Source organism: Haliotis asinina, chromosome 5 (genome assembly GCF_037392515.1).
Source record: "Haliotis asinina isolate JCU_RB_2024 chromosome 5, JCU_Hal_asi_v2, whole genome shotgun sequence".
NCBI lineage: Eukaryota > Metazoa > Mollusca > Gastropoda > Lepetellida > Haliotidae > Haliotis > Haliotis asinina.
The window spans coordinates 67,027,050-67,051,419 of NC_090284.1; the positions used below are offsets into that span (position 1 = coordinate 67,027,050).

The 24,370-nt window shown below is 39.5% G+C and overlaps 1 protein-coding gene across 3 annotated transcripts in view; it reads left to right on the top strand.

Annotated features, from left to right (window-relative positions):
* The window catches only part of LOC137285101 (vitamin K-dependent gamma-carboxylase-like), an 81,966-nt gene extending 57,988 nt beyond the window's left edge, over window positions 1-23,978 (top strand). For all 3 annotated transcript variants that reach the window (XM_067817308.1, XM_067817309.1, XM_067817307.1), the window contains exons 7-16: window positions 7,738-7,901; window positions 10,062-10,234; window positions 11,406-11,552; window positions 13,079-13,210; window positions 13,347-13,498; window positions 13,797-13,975; window positions 14,686-14,816; window positions 18,183-18,333; window positions 19,516-19,681; window positions 21,762-23,978. In XM_067817308.1, coding sequence (XP_067673409.1) covers window positions 7,738-7,901; window positions 10,062-10,234; window positions 11,406-11,552; window positions 13,079-13,210; window positions 13,347-13,498; window positions 13,797-13,975; window positions 14,686-14,816; window positions 18,183-18,333; window positions 19,516-19,681; window positions 21,762-21,891 — 1,525 coding nt within the window. In that variant the 3' untranslated portion in view covers window positions 21,892-23,978. The remainder of the gene's footprint in view (window positions 1-7,737; window positions 7,902-10,061; window positions 10,235-11,405; window positions 11,553-13,078; window positions 13,211-13,346; window positions 13,499-13,796; window positions 13,976-14,685; window positions 14,817-18,182; window positions 18,334-19,515; window positions 19,682-21,761) is intronic.
* The last annotated feature ends 392 nt before the right edge of the window (window positions 23,979-24,370 follow it).

Below are 24,370 nucleotides of genomic sequence, written 5' to 3' on the forward strand. Positions count from 1 at the left end.
CTCTTTAGCCAGGGAAATAGGAATATCAGTTGAAACGATCAATGATCCTACAATCAAATTTCTGTTTGTTTTAATGTAATTTAAGTAAATTATTTCTGTTAAAGGAACAAATAATGATTGCTTGTATCGATTGACAACAGATACATTTCATGTTACGTGATTGAAATGACAATTGTTCGTGTAATTACAGTTCTAGATTCAGCATGTGATGCAAGTATGTATTTGAATGAAGGACCTAGTACATTATTTTAAAATGTGTTTAGAGTTTGTGAAGGAGGTATACTGTGGAGTCACTTAAGATTCATACAAGTACCTTTGTAACAAAAGCAATAACAGACATCTCACAAGTTTTCCTTCCTGTGCCATGACAGGTCACCAGTAGCTAAGTTGTCTATGGAACCACAACTTACTTCCCTTGGGCAGGCCTGAATCCTCTAATTGTAGGCTTCAAGTCTGGTCTAGCTTTCAAACCAATAGACAATTACAAGAAGGTACATGAAACAATGGAAAAAGTAATCTGTGACGGCACTGATAAAGTTAAGGGTTTATCATCAGGTTTCCTTTTCAGAAAGTGTTCTTGCAAGTCTTCAGTGCAGTAGATTCATACAATAACCTATTAGTCACATTGTGCATCCTGCTCCAGTAATAGCCTCCAGTACAGGATATGCAAAGAAAATTAAAAAGACAGTTCTCATAGATTTTCTTTAGAAATCAGCATTATAGAGAGGTTATGTAATTGGATTGTAACTATTACTGAAGATGGTTCAATTTCTTCAACCACTGAAAACAAATTTAACTAGTGTATGGTTTTTGTGAGTGTCCTGGTTTTTCACCCATGAGGATCCAGCATTATTGCACCTGTTTCATAACTGTGCACATATAACAAACAGATGATATGCCGCTCTTCATACTTCATCTACATCTTGTATTCCCATGTGGAAGCTTTCGTACATATCATTGGATGACCTTGATGTTTAGGAAGAAGGCCATGACCTCATTAAGAATCAAGTGTGTGAGTGGGTGAGTTTAGTTTTACGCCGCACTCAGCAATATTCCAGCTATATGGTGGCGGTCTGTAAACAATCCAGTCTGGACCATACAATCCAGTGATCAACAACATGAGCATCGATCTGCGCAATTGGGAACCGATGACATGTGCCAACCAAGTCAGCAAGCCTGACCACCCGATCCCCTTAGTCGCCTTTTTCGACAAGCATAGTCGCCTTTTATGGCAAGCATGGGTTACTGAAGGCCTATTCTACCCCGGGACCCTCACTGGTCTTTTGAATCAAGAGCAAATAATGAAACATGGCTCTGATATGAAACTTTCAGAGCAATTCTAGTCTTCTCCTGTCTATCCAGCTGACCCTCAAAATGTCATGCCTGTGTGAACTGTGAAAGTCAGTTTGAAGATTATACACTCATGTAAGTGCTGGAAGTAGTCCTGATAACTTTTCAAGCAATTGGGTCTTTACTCCTATGTCTGTTTATGTTTGAGTAATTGCATTTTTTGAGGATTAACTAGCATTTTGTATTCTCCCACTAGTTTAAAGATATGAGTACTTTTACACATAGTGTATTTTGGATAATTAACAGTCCTAAATATGAAAATATAGATACTTCTCAATAGACCTATGTTTTAGTAATTCATATATTCCTAAATATAGTTGGCAGATTTGTAATTAACTGAGTAAATGTTATTTTTATTTGTGTAAAATACGCAAATACGTGCCTTACCTGGATAATGATATGGGCATGGCAGGAAATGGTTTGTGTGCATGGAGATTTACATGTGAGAGAGATATCAATATGGCTAAATTGTTACACCCACATGGATACAAAGTGTTAAACCCATTTCTGGTGTCAGTATCACAATTTTATGCTTAAATCAGCATAAAAACCATACTTATTGATATATAATATTATTGAATTGAAAACTTTTCTATGACATTGATTTCTTACATTCAAGACCCAAGTTGAATAATTTGACGTGTGACGTGTTTTCCCCCAACCTAGGGCACATAGTATCAAGGTGGAAGTATGTTTCTCGTAGTTTTTTGAGAGAAATGTTGATAGTGCATTTGCTATATGTTTTTCCACACAAGTACTGATGACATAAAATGGAAGACAGAGTAACTGATTTTAAATGATTCTGATGGGAACATTTATGGGCTTTCAGGGAATATTTTGTGTGGGACCACTTTGGTTATTTCATGCATTTCCCACTCTTTCTAGTTGCTCCCCAAAAGACATCACCAGATAGTCTGATTCAGACATGATTATTTATAGGCCAAAACTTTCATTCAGCTAGAATGTTTCTATCTTAAAAGCAAGAAAACAAACTTTGAAAAAACAAGCATTGCTGTATATATGTTCAAGGAAAAACTTCAGATGTGTGAATTAGAAAAACAGTAATTGAAATCTGCAAATTGAAAGAGACAGTTTCTTGGAATCACTTTCTGTGAACTTGCAATAGACGTATAAATTGTTAGATCCCCCTCAAGTAAAAAGTAGTTCAGAACAGAGATCATTACAATCTGATTATATGCCAACTGACTTTACATCTTCAGACAGTCTTTACAATCAACTTCTGTTTAAATTCAATTTCGAAGTCTGAAATTAAGGGGTCGATTGAAATCTAAGTTGATAGTGTTCAGTATGTTCCTCTGAAGGGAAAAGAAGATGTCATTGTTGAAGGTTTTTAACTACAGGTGACAAGCCCTGTAGTGGATCATTGTGTTGATGGTATTGCCAGGATTATCTAAATACCATTCCCCTTTGTACACAGGACTATTCACACTCCTTTGTCCAAGTATACAACCTGTGGAGCACATCTTTTATATCAGTTCTTCATTGCGACGAATTTACTCTGACTTGCTCAATTATCTTCGTTTTTCCTACGGATGGTGGTTCAGATTCAATTTGTGTAAATAAATTCAAGAAGAGACCCATGCAAATTGACACAGCAAATACACTTGAGGGGTCTTTCTTATGAAAGGAGTTTTTATCTGTTCGTTGCAATGAAATGTAGCTGTTCCTCGGGCAAAGCCAGTGTGTTTGGAACTGAGGGACTGCTATGGTAAGATTAGATTGCAGAAATAAGGCTAGCGGAGAGTCAGCAGTGTTACATTAGCTAACTCAATTTCCCAGTTCTGCTCAACAGAGTTGGGGAAGGTCAAGATGATGTGAAGGATACAGGATGTTCACAACTTTGATTCCTGCCAATCCTGGTGCAGGGGTTGCTGATTAAAGAAAGTAAAATATGATTTGGGGAAATTTGAAGTCAGGGTGTTAATGGATTTTGACCCTGGGCCTATTTGTAGTGTGAGAGCTTTATTCAATCACGTGAACCTGCTCAGAGGTATCCATTTGAGGAATAATTATCACAAACTTGTTGTTGTAGTGAGAGGTCTGAACACACTACATGCAACTCTGGGGATCCATTGCTGGGAGATATTACAGTTAACATCATCAAAGATGAAATGGCCTTCGCATGTTGCATTGACTTTAGGAGTTTAAGATCTTCATAAAATGTTTCAAAAAGTTTTCATTTCAAGTTCCACCGCAACAGATCATGCTGACCTTGAGAGATGTTCTCTATTATTATGGAAATTCAATATCATATTGATTGATACTTGCTCTCATATCTGAAATAAAATTTCAGAAAAAGTTTGCTGAATGATGTAGCTATCATTTTAAAGATGGTGTTGTGGAAGAAGAAGGGAACCTGTCAAGGAAACAGTCTCATCCAATGAGACTGAAACAAGCTATTCTTGATTTTTTTTGTCGCATGGAGTTTTTGGTTGGCTTACATCCTTCTTTATGCTTTTTCTTGCAAAACTGATACATGAAGACCTGAGACACTTCCATGTGTTATTGTGATTCAACTTTCAAAGTTGAAGTTTGCACTGATGTACATGCAAGTCACACACTGACTGGCATGTCTTTTATCTCCACAAATGCTCCTATATTCAGTGATGTCATCACATCCAGTCTGCTTCTTGTAAAGTTTCCAATCTGAAGAAACTGAGTCTAGCATCCCTATTCAGGAGAACAAAGCTGCTCTTGATGTACATAATCCACAAGTTCAGAGGCTTCTGAACAGCAGATGATAACATCAAGGATACTATGGGAGATTCTCTACTAAAACTTCACATCATGCTTCACAAATTGGCATTCAGTGAAGCCATTATTCACTGATGACCAAATTTGCACAAAAAATGTATTGAATTTTATTTCAGCACAGAATCGTGCCATGATGATCAATATTTGTTACCAGTTTCTATGAGATGTCCTTGTATTACAATAGGTCTTCTCCTCAAGCATGTCCTAATTATTTTCACTCCCAGGCAACATTAAATACCAATATCACATTTTGTACTCCTACTCACTGTCATCACTTAGCTTTTTCATTCCCTGAAAGCATTTTATTCTTCCTCAATGCTCGTTAATCCTCAAGCATTACTTCTTGCATGGTAACTCCATTTGTGATATCAAACAGTGTTGAATGATCATTGATGTGGCTTTGTAGCAAGAAATCACCATGAAATTGTTATATTGGGAATCCTTCGGAAACAGATTCAATATGGAAAAGGTGTGAAATAGATTTTCCAGGAGAAAATTTCATGGTGTTGAATAGGAAAGTAGAAATAAAATAGCCTCATTATTTTTATATCTCTAGAAGTATTTATTGAAGTTTTATGGAGTGGTTAGAGAGGGAGTCTTGTTTATTCTTGGTAATGAAAGTGATGGATAGCCTGACGGTTTTGTTTGTTTGAAATAACTGTTGTACTTTGCCAAGGACTTATTGCTGAACAGACCATTGCTGGATGTTGTGTGTATTATTTTCTGTTGGAAATAGATCTAAAAGATTCAAGGTATATGTATGATGGATGAGGTGAGGTGACTTGTACCATTTGTTTGTGTATCTTTCTCTTGACTGCATCAATGGAACCGAAGTACGACTGACTGACATACAATGGAACTCACAGGACTCTAGCATTGTCATATGTAAATAAGACATTTGTACCACTGGCCACCATACAATTTGACTCAGTAGAATTGTCATGTGTAACCAGAAGCCCATTTCACAAAGTGATACTAGTGCTATGACTGTTGCTACTTTTTGTTATTCAAGTATATGAGTTACAATCACCTTAGCTGTGTGAGACAAGACCCAGGACCTCTAGGCAAAGGATTACAACACAATGGAAGAACTGTGTTGTTCATATTATATTGTTAAGTTTTGTTAACTGAAACACCATCACTCAATATTTGGTTGAAGACAGTTTATCTGTTTGGTAGCAATGTTTAGAAATTGAATTAGAACTGGTGGCTTGACATATTATATGTCATCAACCCTGTAAGGAGTGTCCCTTCCCGACTTCCATTTCTAATGATCTCTTGCCAGCTTTTATCTCTCCATCTTCAATTATTAGTAGATTATTTTAATTCTTCTTGATCTACTTTTAATAAATCTGTGATAACCTAGGAATATAACTGTCTTTCGTTGTCAGGGTTTTGTCAGTTTTATGTATTATTATGAATTTAGAACTAGATTCAGTCACGATATGGCAGAAATATTGCCAATGTAACTATGAATTTGAACTCACTCACAGAGGTTTCACTGGACAAGACTATATTATTTGCGGTCTACCATGACATAGGTGGATATTTGGGAATGTCATGAACCTGCACTTGCTCAAAATACTGATAACCTTATATATGTTTTGTAGTTCTCGGTTTTTCCTGCAACTGGGTTGTACAGATTGTACCAGCCTGTTTCAAGCTCATTCGCCCTGAACTTTTGACACAAAATTACTTTGATTAAATCAAAAACACAAATGTGACTAGGTCATCAGCAAGCATCTGAGAGGACTTCTACTTAGAGCACCGAAACACTCTGAACCAAACGTTTTGATAATGGAAGCTTGATAAAGAGGGAGAATGTTAGCTGGCCAGACTGTCTCGCCACAAGTGACGTCCAAGTTGATGGCCATGCTCTTGGAGATAACGAAAGTGGAATATTATTGAAAAACCAATTGTCCTCAGCTGTAATTATCAGGGCTATGATACCGTAGAAAAGAGACTAGGATTGTACAGATTCCTGTGCAGTAATGATGATGTCTGGCTGCATGTTGCTCACTTCCTGTAAATGTCCACACAACGTTATCAGTCCACAACTGTTTGCAGAAGGGTGTAAATAGCTGAAGCAATCTCTCACAGTAATCTAAACAAAAAGTTGAACTTTATGAGAATTGTATTATGTAAAGAAGTCAGACCATCCAGGGTGCTGTTGTATGAAGGGATCTTAGCGTTAGGGTGATTCTAACTCCTATACCATAATACAGACTCAAGGTTGTTTTGTACAGCAGTACCCTTGACCCCAGTATGCCAATCTGTAGAATGAGTGCTTCTAGTAGGTTTTCCTGTAAAAAAAATCATTGTCTTTGTTATGTTAAACCCTATTAGGTGTATATATTCCTTGCTGTAGTGTGTCTCTGTTGCCTGACAATGGACAAGGAGCTATAACATCAATAAATTATTTTGCTTTTATTGAAAACAAAGCCCATGGTACCAACTCACACCTCTGTGGGTTATGAAATCTTGGTTCTTATGCAGTGATAAGACACTTAAAACACTAGGTTCTCCCAACATCCTTTAGTCAGAAGAAACATCTGTGAGGAGGGTTCAACAAAGTGATCATGCTGCCATGGTGATTATCCTATTCTAAACTTACAACTGAGGTAACACTAGAGTTCCTCCCATTCTCCCATCCCATATATATTTATAGATTGATATATATTAATTATTATCCAAGCCTAGAACAACAATTACTAGATAACTCACAAAAATAACTAAAAGCTTGAAATCTGAAGACAAGATATAGGGCAATATGATAAATGCCTTATGCACGGTAATGTTACAAACAAATTATGGGGGAACAGAAGGAACACTTTCTGTGGTATCACTAAGATGGCTCTGTGGAACACGTCGCTTGTGGTCTCATCGTTTGACCTGTAGATTACCACTGGTTATACATGAGTTTTGTATCCACAAGCTCCACACTTTTCACTGAATGACATCCTGACAACAAAGGTTGTGAGGAGAATACCATGCTGAACTGGTGATACAGTCACCAGACTGGGTCCACTCCATGTCCATGCTGCTCACAGAGGACCAGATTGACGTTGATATTGTGTATTTCTTTCCAATATTGAAAAGGATATCTGTTCAAAACAGGACTAGTATGCATAAAATAGACATTGTATAGACATATAGCCCTTTTGGCTGCTAAAAAAAAAATAAATGTTTCTTAGGCTCATGTTTTTTCAAAAGCTATGAGGACAGTAGGACTTATTTTTAATTTTTGATAGAAAAAGAAGTAACGAGGGAGGAAGACATTTTTTTTTTCCTCAGAAATACAGCTTTGAAAGTTTTGCATGTGTCAGTGGGTTACAGATTCAGTCACACTTATTCTTATAATGGACAAATGGGTGATGGGCAAAGTCAAAATTTTTTTTTTAAATGGCAATAAAAAATTGTTATGCCTGACAAACATTTCACCCTTTCTGTTTAGCCTTGCTAGAATACACTTTTAAAAAACGATTTTATTGTATTCTTTTGTATAAGGGGCCATTTTGACAAGAGGTCTGAGGTTCTTGTGGCTTTCTTGCAGCCCATTTGACCTGTTCTTTGGTTTGACCCTTGAGTTGATTTGGTCTATTGATGTTTCAGATTATTGCTCACAGAGGACCAGATAGACATTTATATTGTGCATCTGGGCGGATTGACCCTTGATCTGTTTGTTGGCTTCCTTCTGTTCTTCGACAAGACACGATGCCTGGGGATGTTCTTCTGTTCCAGTTTCCATCTCATGAACTCCCAGATGTTCCACATTGGTAAGACTGTTGTCTTAAAATACTCTTTTTCCTCATATGTTACCACTACAGAAAGTAATGTCTTCAGGTTCAAGTTATGTAAATGTTCAGTGAAAAGTAAGACTATAGATGAACTCATAAGAGATTTCTTTTCCATAAACACATCATGAAGCAGCTGTTTATAATTGGAAAGTATGAGTAAATATGTATAAATACAATGAAAAATGCATTCCTGTAACTGAGAAATTTGATTTGCATCCATGACCGTCCTAATGCCCCAACATGAAGGTCATCAGGCATTTGCAGTTTGATCTCAGTGTTTCTTTCTGTCATGTCTCAGTTACTATGAGTGATGCCCCATGTGGGTAGAATGTGTGAAGTCAGTTTCTGGTATCTGTTGATATTGTTTGAATATTATTAGAAGCAGTGTAAAACCACTTATCAGAGGGATACACAAAGCCTGGAGTGTAAACTACCAGTTGTCTGACTTTCATTTTTTTAGTGGAAGTCGTGGTGGCTGAATGGGTTAGGCAACTGACTTTGTGTGTCGGCGATTAGGTGTCTGACTCTGAGACTGTGGGTCCAAATCCCAGATGGGACTCAACTCAAAAAAGTACAAGAACTTGTACTTAAGTAAGAAAGTGTAATCCCAAATAACAACATATGTTACAGTGTAAAACAAGTTAGGTTTTACACCACTTTAAGCAATATTCGAGCAAAATTACACAAGGGCACACTAGAAATGGGCTTTGCACATTGTACCCAGGTAGGGAATTGAACCTAGGTCTTTGACAGGACAAGTGAATGCTTTAGCCAGTAGACTACCTCACCACCCCAGTTACTATGAGGGGAGCTGGAATATGATGGAGGTTAAAGCCATCATCACACAGCTCGCTTCATGTATGCAAGCTATCGAGACAGTTTGTGTAGCATCCCAATGCGATATTACCATGATAGTGCTAACAGCTTGTAATATTCATTTCTCCCAGTTCCTGATTGGCTACAGTTTGCTGAATGTTGTTTCACATCACCAACCCAGTTACTGGTTCATGTGAAGTAGTCACAAATAAGATTTCCAAACACACAGTGCATCAGGTTCATTTAGAGACAAACAGCCTTACTGTTGTGTTGTCCACTACCCCTCAGGGAGTTGAACTACCATGTGTCTCACCAAGGTAGGTGGCCCACAGTCTCACCAAGGTTAGTGGTCCACTACCCCTCAGGGTGTTGAACTACCATGTGTCTCACCAAGGTAGGTGGCCCACAGTCTCACCAAGGTTAGTGGTCCACTACCCCTCAGGGAGTTGAACTACCATGTGTCTCACCAAGGTAGGTGGCCCACAGTCTCACCAAGGTTAGTGGTCCACTACCCCTCAGGGAGTTGAACTACCATGTGTCTCACCAAGGTAGGTGGCCCACAGTCTCACCAAGGTTAGTGGTCCACTACCCCTCAGGGTGTTGAACTACCATGTGTCTCACCAAGGTAGGTGGCCCACAGTCTCACCAAGGTTAGTGGTCCACTACCCCTCAGGGAGTTGAACTACCATGTGTCTCACCAAGGTAGGTGGCCCACAGTCTCACCAAGGTTAGTGGTCCACTACCCCTCAGGGTGTTGAACTACCATGTGTCTCACCAAGGTAGGTGGCCCACAGTCTCACCAAGGTTAGTGGTCCACTACCCCTCAGTGAGTTGAACTACCATGTGTCTCACCAAGGTAGGTGGCCCACAGTCTCACCAAGGTTAGTGGTCCACTACCCCTCAGGGTGTTGAACTACCATGTGTCTCACCAAGGTAGGTGGCCCACAGTCTCACCAAGGTTAGTGGTCCACTACCCCTCAGGGAGTTGAACTACCATGTGTCTCACCAAGGTAGGTGGCCCACAGTCTCACCAAGGTAGGTGGCCCACAGTCTCACCAAGGTTAGTGGTCCACTACCCCTCAGGGTGTTGAACTACCATCAGTCTCAAGGTTGGTGGTGCACTACCCTGAGTCATACCAAGGTAGGTGGCCCACAGTCTCACCAAGGTTCGTGGTCCACTACCCCTTAGTCTCGCAAACACTGTTAGCATGTCTGCTGCATTCAGACAATCACAGTCTTTACTTTTATTCCTTTATTCAGATATGTGTAACATTATGTCTTGACACAAGATTACCTTTTGAAAGAGGTTAATTTCCCATTAAGGTATGTTCTCGTGGATGATGCTTGCCACACAACAAGTTTTCTGTTACGCTGACTGGCCACGACGGATGTTCAGAAAGGTGCCTCCATCACTGAGAGTATTCTCCCCTGATGATGAAGACATTCAAACCAGCAGCCATTGTCTGTACAACAAAGAGGATGTCAAACCAGATAAGGTCAGTATGATCCACAAATGAAATTGGAACTGAGTGAAGCTTTCGTGACTCAAAGTCTTCCATGGCTCCAGTGTAGTGTGCGAGGAATGAATATTTAACATCACATGAACACCATTGAGCTGCCCTGTGGAATATGACAGTGGGAAGTTTTTTACTGCCGCCAGTTGTTTTATGAATGAATGCTACTCAAACATTATTGACATTAATGATTCATATTGACTCCACTTAAATAGACACTGGGGCTTGTCTGTGCACATGGACTGAAAAGGCTACAAGAAAGAGTATTGTTTTACACTTTGACAGGAGGTATATATTTAATGTACATTCTTGCTTTGGGGTGGTATTAGTGTTTAATCGTCACCAAAAGTACTACTGCTCGATTCTCCACATGGGTACAATGTGTGCAGCCCATTTCTGGTTCCATGATATTGCAAGAATATTGGCTAAAGCGATATAAATAAAAATAAACTCACTCACTCTTTAGGGCTTTGAAAAGCTTTGGTACAGATCAATTCAAGGACAAGGTCTGTGTTCTCATTATAATAAAACACAGTTTTTTTCCACACATGAGATGTATTTACCCCAACAAACATATACGGATAAATTCTACCACATCCACTGATTGTACTGTGGCTATCAAAGGTCAAGGTAACAGACTGGTGATTGGGTAGATTCTGTGGCTGTTGAATATGAATAGTACTTGCACCAGTTTGAGCCTGTGCTGTTACTGTTTACCACTGGTTTCCTGCTCCTTAATTGTCACTAGCAACAACTGAAACAACACTTATTCGTTTGCATCCAAATTTGTGTGAGTGAGTGAGTGATATTAGTTTTATGCCGTGCTTAGCAATATTCCCACTATATGGCAGTGATCTGTAAATAATTGAGTCTGGACCAGACAATCCAGTGATCAACAGCAACAGCTGTGCAGTTGAGAACCAATGACATGTGTCAACCAAGTCAGCTAGTCTGACCATCAGATCATTTGAGTCACCTCTTACAGCAAGCATGGGTCACTGAAGATAAATACTCTAACCCAGATCTTCACATGTGTTCATTTGTGTTTAACAGTGTCAATTATTCATTGTCATTGTTTGAGATTCTTCATTTGTGTTGTTATTGCCAAAGTGACAATAAATTTTATCTCTCTTACTCGTGTGTTGCTGTACAGGACTCAAGGAAGTCGCCCTCAAGTGTGTTTGTGCTTGGAGCTGCCTCTCCAACCAAACCATCTCTGTACCACAAGACATCCAGCATCTTCACCCTCTGCATCATCTTAAGCCAGCTCTTCCTGCCTTACTCCCACAGTCTCACCAAGGTAGGTGGTCCACTACCCCTCAGTCTCATCAAGGTAGGTGGTCCACTACTCCCACAGTCTCACCAAGGTAGGTGGTCCACTACCCCTCAGTCTCACCAAGGTAGATGGTCCACTACTCCCATAGTCTCACCAAGGTAAGTGGTCCACTACCCCTCAGTCTCAACAAGGTAGGTGATCCACTACCCCTCAGTCTCAACAAGGTAGGTGGTCCTCCACTCCCACAGTCTCATCAAGGTAGGTGGTCCACTACCCCTCAGTCTCATCAAGGTAGGTGGTCCACTACTCCCACAGTCTCAACAAGGTAAGTGGTCCACTACCCCTCAGTCTCACCAAGGTAGGTGATCCACTACCCCTCAGTCTCACCAAGGTAGGTGATCCACTACCCCTCCATCTCACCAAGGTAGATGGTCCACTACTCCCATAGTCTCACCAAGGTAAGTGGTCCACTACCCCTCAGTCTCACCAAGGTAGGTGATCCACTACCCCTGAGTCTCATCAAGGTAGGTGGTCCTCCACTCCCACAGTCTCATCAAGGTAGGTGATCCACTACCCCTCAGTCTCACCAAGGTAGGTGATCCACTACCCCTCCGTCTCACCAAGGTAGATGGTCCACTACTCCCATAGTCTCACCAAGGTAAGTGGTCCACTACCCCTCAGTCTCACCAAGGTAGGTGATCCACTACCCCTCAGTCTCATCAAGGTAGGTGGTCCTCCACTCCCACAGTCTTAACAAGGTAGGTGGTCCACTACCCCTCAGTCTCATCAAGGTAGGTGATCCACTACCCCTCAGTCTCAACAAGGTAGTTGGTCCACTACCCCTCAGTCTCATCAAGGTAGGTGGTCCACTACTCCCACAGTCTCATCAAGGTAGGTGGTCCACTACTCCCACAGTCTCAACAAGGTAGGTGGTCCACTACTCCCACAGTCTCAACAAGGTAGGTGGTCCACTACCCCTCAGTCTCACCAAGGTAAGTGGTCCACTACCCCTCAGTCTCACCAAGGTAGGTGATCCACTACCCCTCAGTCTCATCAAGGTAGGTGGTCCTCCACTCCCACAGTCTCATCAAGGTAGATGGTCCACTACCCCTCAGTCTCATCAAGGTAGGTGATCCACTACCCCTCAGTCTCAACAAGGTAGGTGGTCCACTACCCCTCAGTCTCATCAAGGTAGGTGGTCCACTACTCCCACAGTCTCAACAAGGTAGGTGATCCACTACCCCTCAGTCTTACCAAGGTAGGTGGTCCTTCGCTATCTCAGTCTCACCAAGGTAGGTGGTCCACTACTCAGAGTCTCACCAAGTCAGGTGATCAGCTGCTGTCTCACAAACACTATCATTATGACTGTTGCATTCAAACTATCACAGTCTTTATATTAACAGATTGTAAAGCTTTTATTCCTTTATTCAGATATGTGTAAGTGGACGTCTTGACACAAGATAACCTTGTCAAATAGGTTATTTTCTCATTCACAGAAAACTGTTGTATGAACTGTGATAGTTGTTAAGTACTATGGTTGTCTATGACAGGGTTACAACAACTGGACAAATGGCTTGTACGGTTACTCCTGGGACATGATGATCCACTCATGGTCTGTGCAACACGTCCGCATCACCTACGTCAACAGGGACACTGGGGAACAGGGCTATCTCAACCCTAATGTAAGTCAACAGCAGTGTGTGAGGAGGGAGTAGAGCTGCCACATACATCACAGTAATTTGTTCGTTATTTCATCTTCTTATCCATTTAGAAGTACTTGGTTTATGGTCTGTGTGATATTTCTTGTTCTTTGTCCAGGCATTTTCTGGTTCTCGTCGCTGGAGTTCCCATGCAGATATGTTAAAGCAGTACTCCCAATGTATTGCCAGTCACCTACAGCGCTACAACATCACCAATGTTGCCCTGCACTTTGACATCTGGAAGTCCATCAATGACCGATTCCAACAGAGGTTCAAAACATTTCCTTCACCTCTTGCCATTCAGTAGCCTGTGCACAGTCGTCTTTTCAGGAGCAGAACGTAAAAACTGTGACCTATTTATTCTTCAAACTTGGTATATAGATAGGACTGGTGGTGATCTGATTCAGTTTGACAGTTTGGTAATTCTGAATAATTCTTTTTTTTTCTTTTCCGGCATTTCCATGACAACAAATTTGACTTCAACTTGGTGCTATTTTCCTGAGCAATGCTTTAAAAACCATTTGCAGTAAGTAGGTTGTAAATGATATGTACTGGTATTTGTTGTCAGAATGTTTGACCCTCGCGAGGACATACTGTCAGCGAACTGGAACCCCTTCCAGGCCACAGCATGGACGATGCCTCTGTTGATAGATTTGTCTGACTGGCGGGGAAAGTTGGCGGAAATACAATCATCACTACACAACTCCACCAACCACACTGATGTTGTCTTTGTAGCAGACTTCCCAGGTAGACAGCATCAGCTGGAGGGTTGATGTGTAGACATATCAATACCTCAAATCATTAAGATATAGGTTATTATCATGGAATGTCTGCATGTAAGGAAATTCTGAAATAATGTCATGTTCACCACTTTGATAGAGGGCTGTTAGGGCTGTAACAAAGGATTGAATTGTCGATGCATTTCAGTTGTTGAGTCTTTGATAGCAACTAGTTGATGGCAGAAACAAAAACCTATTGATGCATTGATAATATTTGTGACTATCGAAAGTTTAGCTATTGACTTCCATTGATAATGGCGCAGTGCAAAATACATGAAGTGCCAGATTTATTCACTTTGAATTTGAACAATCCACACGTGTTACCAGTAACTGTTTATTGATCTTGGTTTCAAGTTTTTAATCAGTTATCAAAAAGAGCCTGAAACTGCATCAGCATTTTTAATTTCATTTAAACTATACATTCATTTGGGAAATTACTTCAGATGAGACAATTCAAGGAGAAAAAGTCTATTGCAGTAGTATTGCAATAGTTTGTCATGATAGCCTATGATTATCGCAATAGTAGTCTCCCTCAGTAGTCAATCCTAGTAACTATGATTATAAGTATGGTGCTGCAACTCCAAGGAGTAGAGCTGACTAATCTTAGATACAACCCATCATCATTGGCTTCTCACATGCCTGAGGGTCAAATTGTAACTGATGTATGTATGTGTGGAGGTCTGTTCCTGGAGAACTATGTACAGGAGGATCTGGGGAACACGTCCATCACTGTGCTGAAGGGAAGAGTGGTTGTGGAGTTAGTGGAGGACCGAGTCAACTATACACTGATGGAAGGAGAGACTATGCAGGTGAGTAGAGGGTTCCACCAAGCAGGGCTTACCCTGGGTTATCTTTGTGTCTTGACTAACACAGTTATGCATAACAACAAAGCTGGAAATTAGATCCCTCTCTATTTCATTCTTCATTCAGAGTGCTTATTTCATTATCAACAAATTATAACTTATACTATATGGATGGTGTCTGATATATGGCATGTTCCATGGGTATATTTGCCTGCAGTATACCTGTTGGAAATTTACCACTGCAGGTTAAGGATCTTAACATAATGCATATTAAAACACCTCGTGGTATTTTTATTTTATTTTTTTTCATGATTAGTATTAGTTTTTAATTTTTTTTTTTTTTTTTGATTATTATTATTACTGTAAATCATTAAATTTTTGCGAGCATGATATTTTTGTGAAAATTGCGAATGACTTGAGCTCACAAAAATATCATGACGCAATTTGCTCGTAGAATGCAATGAATAATCAGCAAACAACCTGCCCTATCTTCGCTTTATAATTCACCAGTTCATATAATTAACAATAGATCTAGACAATACATATATTAAGCAATGACAACAGCGTGAAGAATGACTAAGTACTAGCATTACTCATACTCACGTGTCACATGTCAAACAATGGATACCTGAACAAAAGTCACTCAATCAGTACGTCTGATAGTCCAGACAGGCGCCAGCCACGCAACGGACATTTCTTAGAGACAGTTTGAAAGGCTGAGACCATCCAATAGGTTTCATGACACATATCTGGAGATCAACAGCTTCGCCGACACTGACTAAACTGATCCTTCATCAGTGCCAATTTATTAGAGTCATTCCATTTAATTTAGTCCCTAAGAACTGTTTTAAGCTTATCTGGCCTAGCTGCAAGTGTTGTTTTGGGGAAAACATCACTGATAGCATACATACGGAAGTACTCCACTGAATGGTGTTCAAGATTAGTGCCAAACTAATATGTGATTGGATTTACTTCAGATAGAACTTTCAGATGCAAGTAAGCTTTGAAACTGTCGAACTAAACTATGTTTTGAGAATTAAGCAAGTCGCAAAAGTATTGTGATGTAAAAATGTCTGTTGGTCACCACTCTCACAAATATCATGACGCAAAAAATTTGTGATTTACAGTATTTTATTTTATTTTTTTTTTTTTTAAATTTACCTGTCAAGGGTAGTTAGTTTGGAATTGGAACTTGTAGTTCTCTTGCTGGTTGTTTAGCCCACTGTACCATGTTTCAGAAAACCTGTGATAGTAACATCACATGAACATGGGGACTACTGTCAGTTCAGTCGGTCAAATCAAAATACACATGCAACAGCTTTGATTGTCTGGTTAGATTGGTGTAATGAGAGATCAACTTCTTTGATTGGCATTATAGAAGCTTAGGAGATGAAGGAGGAGGACAATTTTTGCAGATATACAGTATGGTTCAAAATTATTCAGAATAGCTAAAGCATTTCATATTATTAAACGAGAACAAATCAGATAAAATTGAATGTATTGTGAAAGTGAACTGACCTTTTCATGTTGTGTAGGTAACAATTTAATATTTTATCAAGTCTCCTTGAGCTTCACGGCACAGTCTAAGACGGGTAGGCATACTTCCTATTAGAGAGGTTAGTGTCTCGTGGGTTATGCTGTCCCAGTATCGGACCACTTCTCTCTTCATGTCTTCAATTTTTGTCAACCCCTTTTGATTCACACATTCCTTCATCATCCCCCAAATGTTCTCAATGGGATTTAAGTCAGGACTATATGCAGGAAATGGTAATGCAGTCACATTTTTCTCCTGAATCCACTGCTTGGCATGTTTTGCAGTGTGTTTAGGATCATTATCTTGCTGCAAAATCCAGTCATTTCCATAAAACACATGTGCACTTGGAAGGAGAAAATTATCTAATATGTTAGTGTAGCGTTGACTTGTCAGATTTCCCTCAAACACACACAGCGGGGTCATTCCTAATAAGGATATCCCTCCCCATACATGAAACTTTGGGCTGTATTTAGGTCGTCGATACAACGGTGCTGACGCAGACTTTGTCCATATTTTCACATTATTGGGATATACCCATATTGAGCTTTCATCAGTAAAAATCACATTTTCCCAGTCAAAGTTTTCATGTGCCAAACACCACTCAACACGCCTGTCTTTATGTTCTTGTTTCATGAGAGGAGAAGGAATTCCAGTCTTTTTCTCCCATCCAAGATCAATCAAATTTCTTCTAACTGTAGATTTTGATACAACTGTTGATCCCCTTTCTATCATTTCATACCTGATGTTGGAGATGCTTGCCCTTTGCTTTTTAGACGCTAAAATTCCCAGCCGGACGCGATCTGAGAAGTCCAATTTTCTGGGTCTCCCTGCTCCTTTCTGGTGCCCAAAATCCTTTCCCTCTTTAAAATTCTTCCTAATCCTATACACAGTAGAAAGAGGAGTTCCTGTTCTCTCTGCCAATGTATTTACATCATCAATTCCTTGATTACACAACTCAAAAATCAACCTTCTTTTATCTTCAGCAGACATTGTTGACAGTGCTGAGGAAAATGACGTCTGCTACAAATTCAGGGGAGGTAACTCTAATTGTACTATACTCAGTAGGCCAAGATGAGTTACCTCCCTTATACCATTACTTAGTTTTAAGTATCAGTGAATCAGTTGAGGTGTTAGGATAGCTCAAAGTAAGAAGAAAAATTCTCAATAATTATGAACCAGACTATACAAGTCATTTTTGCCTGTATAGGCAATGTTTCGACATTAGAATCTTTGTGGAAGCATTACCTATAGTATACTTATATAGCACACAAATATATTTACATAGCCTGCACAAGTACATGCTCAAGGTGCTGAAGTGTTCCCTTGATCAAGGAATGTCTTTTTTTCTGGCCTTCTTTTAACCAACTCCCTGGGGAGTATTCAACTCATGCAACCTGATAAGCACAGCATGTTTTCACAGAGCCTCACAAGGTTCCCAAGGACTGGGACACTTGGTCACAGTATTTTGTCCGGTGACACTGCAAGTTACAATACCTGCAACTTCCATGTCTCTGTCCATGATTGTGTGTCCACCATCTGGTCACATATTATCGGATGAGTGGGTTCTTTTAAGTGCACAGGGCTGTGTACTGCACACCAGCTGTTGTGACAACACTGAAAGACCCGTCAAGTAATGTGAACTCCTAGGCTTTAACACCCAGTCACAAGTGGGGATCAATCCAAGCACCTTTCGCTTACTTGTGTGGCACCTTAGACAGCTTGTCCACCATGCCTATGCAGAAAAAAATAAGTTGCATATCCATAAAAATTGTCCTCATTCTTAATAAGAGATTGGTGAATAAGGAGATTCACTTTCGTTTAACTACGTGATGTTGCAGGTTCCTCCAGGGCAGTTCCACAATGTGTACACGGTCTCAACAACATCCTCCTGCTATATGTACATCTACGTCAACACTACAGAAGTGGAGTTCCTGGAGAACCTCACCAAGTATGAGAATGCCATCTCCAGCACAGACCACAATGATTCAGGTAGGTGGCCAGTTTAAGAGTGTCAGTGTCTTAGCACTGTACTTGCAACCTACAGTATGTTCTGACACTGTACTCGCAACCTACAGTATGTTCTGACACTGTACTTGCAACCTACAGTATGTTCTGACACTGTACTTGCAACCTACAATATGTTCTGACACTGTACTTGCAACCTTCCAGTATGTTCTGACACTGTACTTGCAACCTTACAGTATGTTCTGACACTGTACTCGCAACCTACAGTATGTTCTGACACTGTACTTGCAACCTTCCAGTATGTTCCGACACTGTACTTGCAACCTTACAATATGTTCTGACTCTGTACTTGCAACCTACAGTATGTTCTGACACTGTACTTGCAACCTTACAGTATGTTCTGACACTGTACTTGCAACCTACAGTATGTTCTGACACTGTACTTGCAACCTACAGTATGTTCTGACACTGTACTTGCAACCTACAGTATGTTCTGACTCTGTACTTGCAACCTACAGTATGTTCTGACACTGTACTCGCAACCTTACAGTATGTTCTTACACTGTACTTGCAACCTACAGTATGTTCTGACACTGTACTTGCAACCTACAGCATGTCCTGACACTGTACTTGCAATCTTCCAGTATGTTCTGACACTGTACTTGCAACCTTACAGTATGTTCTGACTCTGTACTTGCAACCTACAGTATGTTCTGACACTGTACTCGCAACCTTACAATATGTTCTGACACTGTACTTGCAACCTACAGTATGTTCTGACACTGTACTTGCAACCTACAGCATGTCCTGACACTGTACTTGCAATCTTCCAGTATGTTCTGACACTGTACTTGCAACCTTACAATATGTTCTGACTCTGTACTTGCAACCTACAGTATGTTCTGACACTGTACTCGCAACCTTACAATATGTTCTGACACTGTACTCGCAACCTTCCAGTATGTTCTGACACTGTACTTGCAACCTTCCAGTATGTTCTGACACTGTACTTGCAACCTACAGTATGTTCTGACACTGTACTTGCATCCTACAGTATGTTCTGACACTGTACTTGCAACCTTCCAGTATGTTCTGACACTGTACTTGCAACCTTACAATATGTTCTGACACTGTACTTGCAACCTACAGTATGTTCTGACACTGTACTTGCACCTCACGATGTACCCTAACTGTTTGTGTTTGCAGACAGCCAGGCCAACATAACACTGACCAGGTTTCAGCAAGACCCTATGCTTGACCAGTACAAGGAGGCTCTTGCAGCCAAGAAAGCAGAGGAATCAAGGAAAAAGAGGACTTCAATAGAAAAAATAATACAGTTCCTGATTAAAAAATATAATCTTTTTATGAGGAGGTAAGACAAAAAATATATAAAATTTACACTGATAATCTTTGAGCAATTTTCATTAATGACATCTGATAATTACTTCTGCTGTATTATACTACCCATCGAAAATTTAGACTCACTAGTGTAAATGTAGCCACTTACTTCAGTCAGCTGTTTAAAGGTACTGTTTACACATGAATTGATGTGTTCACATGCACAATATTTGCACATGCTGTACATTAATTTTACGCATGATCCCTCATGCAATTTATCTGCATAGGGTTTGCTGTTGATTCCCCCAAATTAGTGGAGAAATTCATCTTCGATGTAACCACACACATATATATACAGTATGGTTCAAAATTATTGAGAATAGCTAAAGCATTTCATATTATTAAACAAGAACAAATCAGATAAAATTGAATGTATTGTGAAAGTGAACTGACCTTTTCATGTTGTGTAGGTAACAATTTAATATTTTATCAAGTCTCCTTGAGCTTCACGGCACAGTCTAAGACGGGTAGGCATACTTCCTATCAGAGAGGTTAGTGTCTCGTGAGTTATGCTGTCCCAGTATCGGACCACTTCTCTCTTCATGTCTTCAATTTTTGTCAACCCCTTTTGATTCACACATTCCTTCATCATCCCCCAAATGTTCTCAATGGGATTTAAGTCAGGACTATATGCAGGAAATGGTAATGCAGTCACATTTTTCTCCTGAAACCACTGCTTGGCATGTTTTGCAGTGTGTTTAGGATCATTATCTTGCTGCAAAATCCAGTCATTTCCATAAAACACATGTGCACTTGGAAGGAGAAAATTATCTAATATGTTAGTGTAGCGTTGACTTGTCAGATTTCCCTCAAACACACACAGCGGGGTCGTTCCTAATAAAGATATCCCTCCCCATACATGAAACTTTGGGCTGTATTTAGGTCGTCGATACAACGGTGCTGACGCAGACTTTGTCCATATTTTCACATTATTGGGATATACCCATATTGAGCTTTCATCAGTAAAAATCACATTTTCCCAGTCAAAGTTTTCATGTGCCAAACACCACTCAACACACCTGTCTTTATGTTCTTGTTTCATGAGAGGAGAAGGAATTCCAGTCTTTTTCTTCCATCCAAGATCAATCAAATTTCTTCTAACTGTAGATTTTGATCCAACTGTTGATCCCCTTTCTATCATTTCATACCTGATGTTGGAGATGCTTGCCCTTTGCTTTTTAGACGCTAAAATTCCCAGCCGGACGCGATCTGAGAAGTCCAATTTTCTGGGTCTCCCTGCTCCTTTCTGGTGCCCAAAATCCTTTCCCTCTTTAAAATTCTTCCTAATCCTATACACAGTAGAAAGAGGAGTTCCTGTTCTCTCTGCCAATGTATTTACATCATCAATTCCTTGATTACACAACTCAAAAATCAACCTTCTTTTATCTTCAGCAGACATTGTTGACAGTGCTGAGGAAAATGACGTCTGCTACAAATTCAGGGGAGGTAACTCTATTTGTACTATACTCAGTAGGCCAAGATGAGTTACCTCCCTTATACCATTACTTAGTTTTAAGTATCAGTGAATCAGTTGAGGTGTTAGGATAGCTCAAAGTAAGAAGAAAAATTCTCAATAATTATGAACCAGACTATATATATATATTACATTTAGTGAGTGCTTTAAGTGAGTCTCAACTTTTGATGGGCAGTACATGTATATAAAGGATGCGTATACTCAACATGTTTTTCTATGTTCGGATGATGTTAAGAGCTTAACTGTACTTAACATTTTAAATTTATGACTTCATATTCATTTCATACCATATTTGGCAGCCAAACTAATACTAATTGGAAACATGGGCAGCTGACTGAATGTTGTTTAATGTGTTGACACACACTGATTATCACAGCAGGATCTGTGTGATCAAGACCTTACCATGCTGAACAGTTGCTATAGAAATAATCCACAAATCCATTGAAAATTCGCGTTCCCTGGCCTGGGTATCAAGAAACATGTTTTGGTCGGTTTTCAACATGCATTAGAAAAGGGGATTGATTAACCAAATTTCTTTATAACACAAATGAACTAATGTCTTTGTCATGCTCTTTTCCAGTTTTCGATTCACTTGGGGAGCTGTGAAAAGCATTGTTACGAACAAATCCTTTGATGAATTTCTTAATGAAACATACGTTTGGGAGACGGAAAATTTAATCAATGCCTCTGAGTTGGATCTGTCACCATGACAACAGGACCCAAGTTTCCATGAGCTGATTGTGATAACTTGTGAGAATGTGTGGACAGATGTCGCCTTAGTCTGTGAACTCATAACAGCTGGTTTCATTGGGGCACAGTCTTCAGAGACAGGATGCTGCAGAAATAAGACTATGGTGCCTGATATTAAGGATGTCTGTTCATAACAAAAATAAAGAAATGATGGAACAAGAGACTGTTACTAGCACTCTTGCTTCTGTTATCACAGGTTTTGGAGCTGTTGAAGGGTTCTGTAAATTCATTGATAGTTCTGTGAAAGGAAAATGCATAGTCGGAATATGGAAGACGCTGACTCTTTGGCACCATGGCATAAGTTGAAACATTGTCAACATAAGCATTTGTTAACATAATATGATGTGACATTATCTCTTGCTTGAGTCAAAACATGAGCATAATGTTTGGTTTTTATCTGTCTTCAATACAAGATGAAATATTAACTGCTGTGACTCAATAAGTTGTGGAGCATCCGGATGATATGTCTCTCCTTCAAATGTCTCTTCAAGGTGTGCAAGAATCTTTATTCCAAAATGGCTGCTCAAGAGTAAAATGCTCCAGCACTGACATCACTAACTTGCTTGTGAAAAATCTTGCAATTTTTCATCAGCCAATCAACAGCCATCAGAGAATCATCCGCTGTTTAAAATCAGCCTATAAATGGCCATACAAGAATCTTCCGCTGTATATTCATCCATGCAAATATATAATCACATTTAGCTGTCAGTAGGGCATTCAATCAAATTTACAAATTGACTGTTGATATGTAGTCCCAACAAGTTTGAATTGATTGGTTTAATAAGGAAACCTTCATTAATCTCTCAGTTAAGCAAAGTGATGGAATGTTCATTCTCCCCAAAGATATTGCAGCTTGTTCTTTTCAATGCCACAAAGAGGATGCATATCCATGTATTCTCCACTTTCAAGACTTAAGGTTCTTGTCAGAGGACATTGTAATATATTTTCTACTGTTGTTTATAAATAAGTAAACAAGGTTCCATCCCTTACAGTTTGTTTTCTCTACAAGTCATTCCAAGAGAGTCATTTTGCCATCTACTGATCCTGTAATATCTGGTCAGGTAAAACATTGTCAATCCAGATACTTTTATTTCAGGCATGTTACTTTGTTTGTATTGGAAAATTTGTAAATGTTACACTTCTGTTCCCATTTCCAATATTTATGTTCAACCTTTGAGTGTGTTATTTTCTTGTGCAAGTCGTTATCTTGTATGTATATCTTCGTTTTGTGGCCATGTGGTTTTGTAGTGGGGAGGGAGTTACAAATCTTAATGAGAAAATAACGGAAAATGCACAAGTGTAATGTACCAGCTGTACAAGTATTACTGTATATTGTTTGATAAATATTTGTTTTAGCAGCCCTATAAAGATTTCGTGAAGTGCTCTTGTTGTCCAAGTGATCTTTACTGTAAGCAGTCCAAAATCCTGTGTGTGTATTTTGTATTCATTGGATCCAGAAACTAGAAACTAGAAAAGAGTTTTCCTAGGCCTTTTTTAATTCAATAAGAGTACATGACAGTAACATACCAAAACACAAACTGGCCTAAGTCTATAATACACAGACTGTTTTGTTATTTACTCAGTTTTGCTCAATTTAATCCTCACTCACTTTTGATAAGTGTTAATACAATGTTAAATCATTCATTCCATTAAGCACACAGTATTGCCGTAATTGCTCATTTTATTACTCAAATGTATACCAGTACATAGAAACTATGAAATTGTGCGTTTTAACACTATTGTGATGTGCATGAATTGATTGGATCTGTATCGGGGGAATGACCTTAAAGATGTATACTAATGTACCATAAGTGTACCACAGAAGCATGTTAATAAGGGGCTTCCTTCAACACTGCACGCCTGGCGGAAGTTGTACTGAGTAACCAGAAGGTGTGCTTATGTTCAGTTTGGAGTCTTGTAGTAAGTCAAGGTGCTATAGCAAAGGCCATGTACTACATTGACGGTCATGTTAAGCTGACATTGTTGTCATGTTCCATATTTTGTATACAGCTGCAGAAAGGATGAAATAAAGGTTGTGAGAATTGTTCATTTGTGTTGACATTTTTATGTGGGGCAGGATACCTGTGATGATGGGTTTGATTAATGCCAGTGGAACAGTATTCCATATGCATTGTCAGTGTTATGTGGGAAAACCGCCAAGGATGTTTACCAGCGTGGTGAAACCCTAAAGGATTGATGATAAACACCGTAACAGGTTTCTGGTTTTGCTATGTGACGCAACTCTATGTAGGAAATAGCACCAACATAGCTAAGTTTACAATCCTTGGCCTACTGACATCAGCTTGGCAGCGTAAGATTACTGTCTTAGATGTGTAGTATGTACAGTAACTGAGTGTGACAAAGTTTGCTGGATATGTTTTGGTGGAACTACTATTCATTATACCCTGCATTAATGAAGTTGCGGGTCACATAGAAATG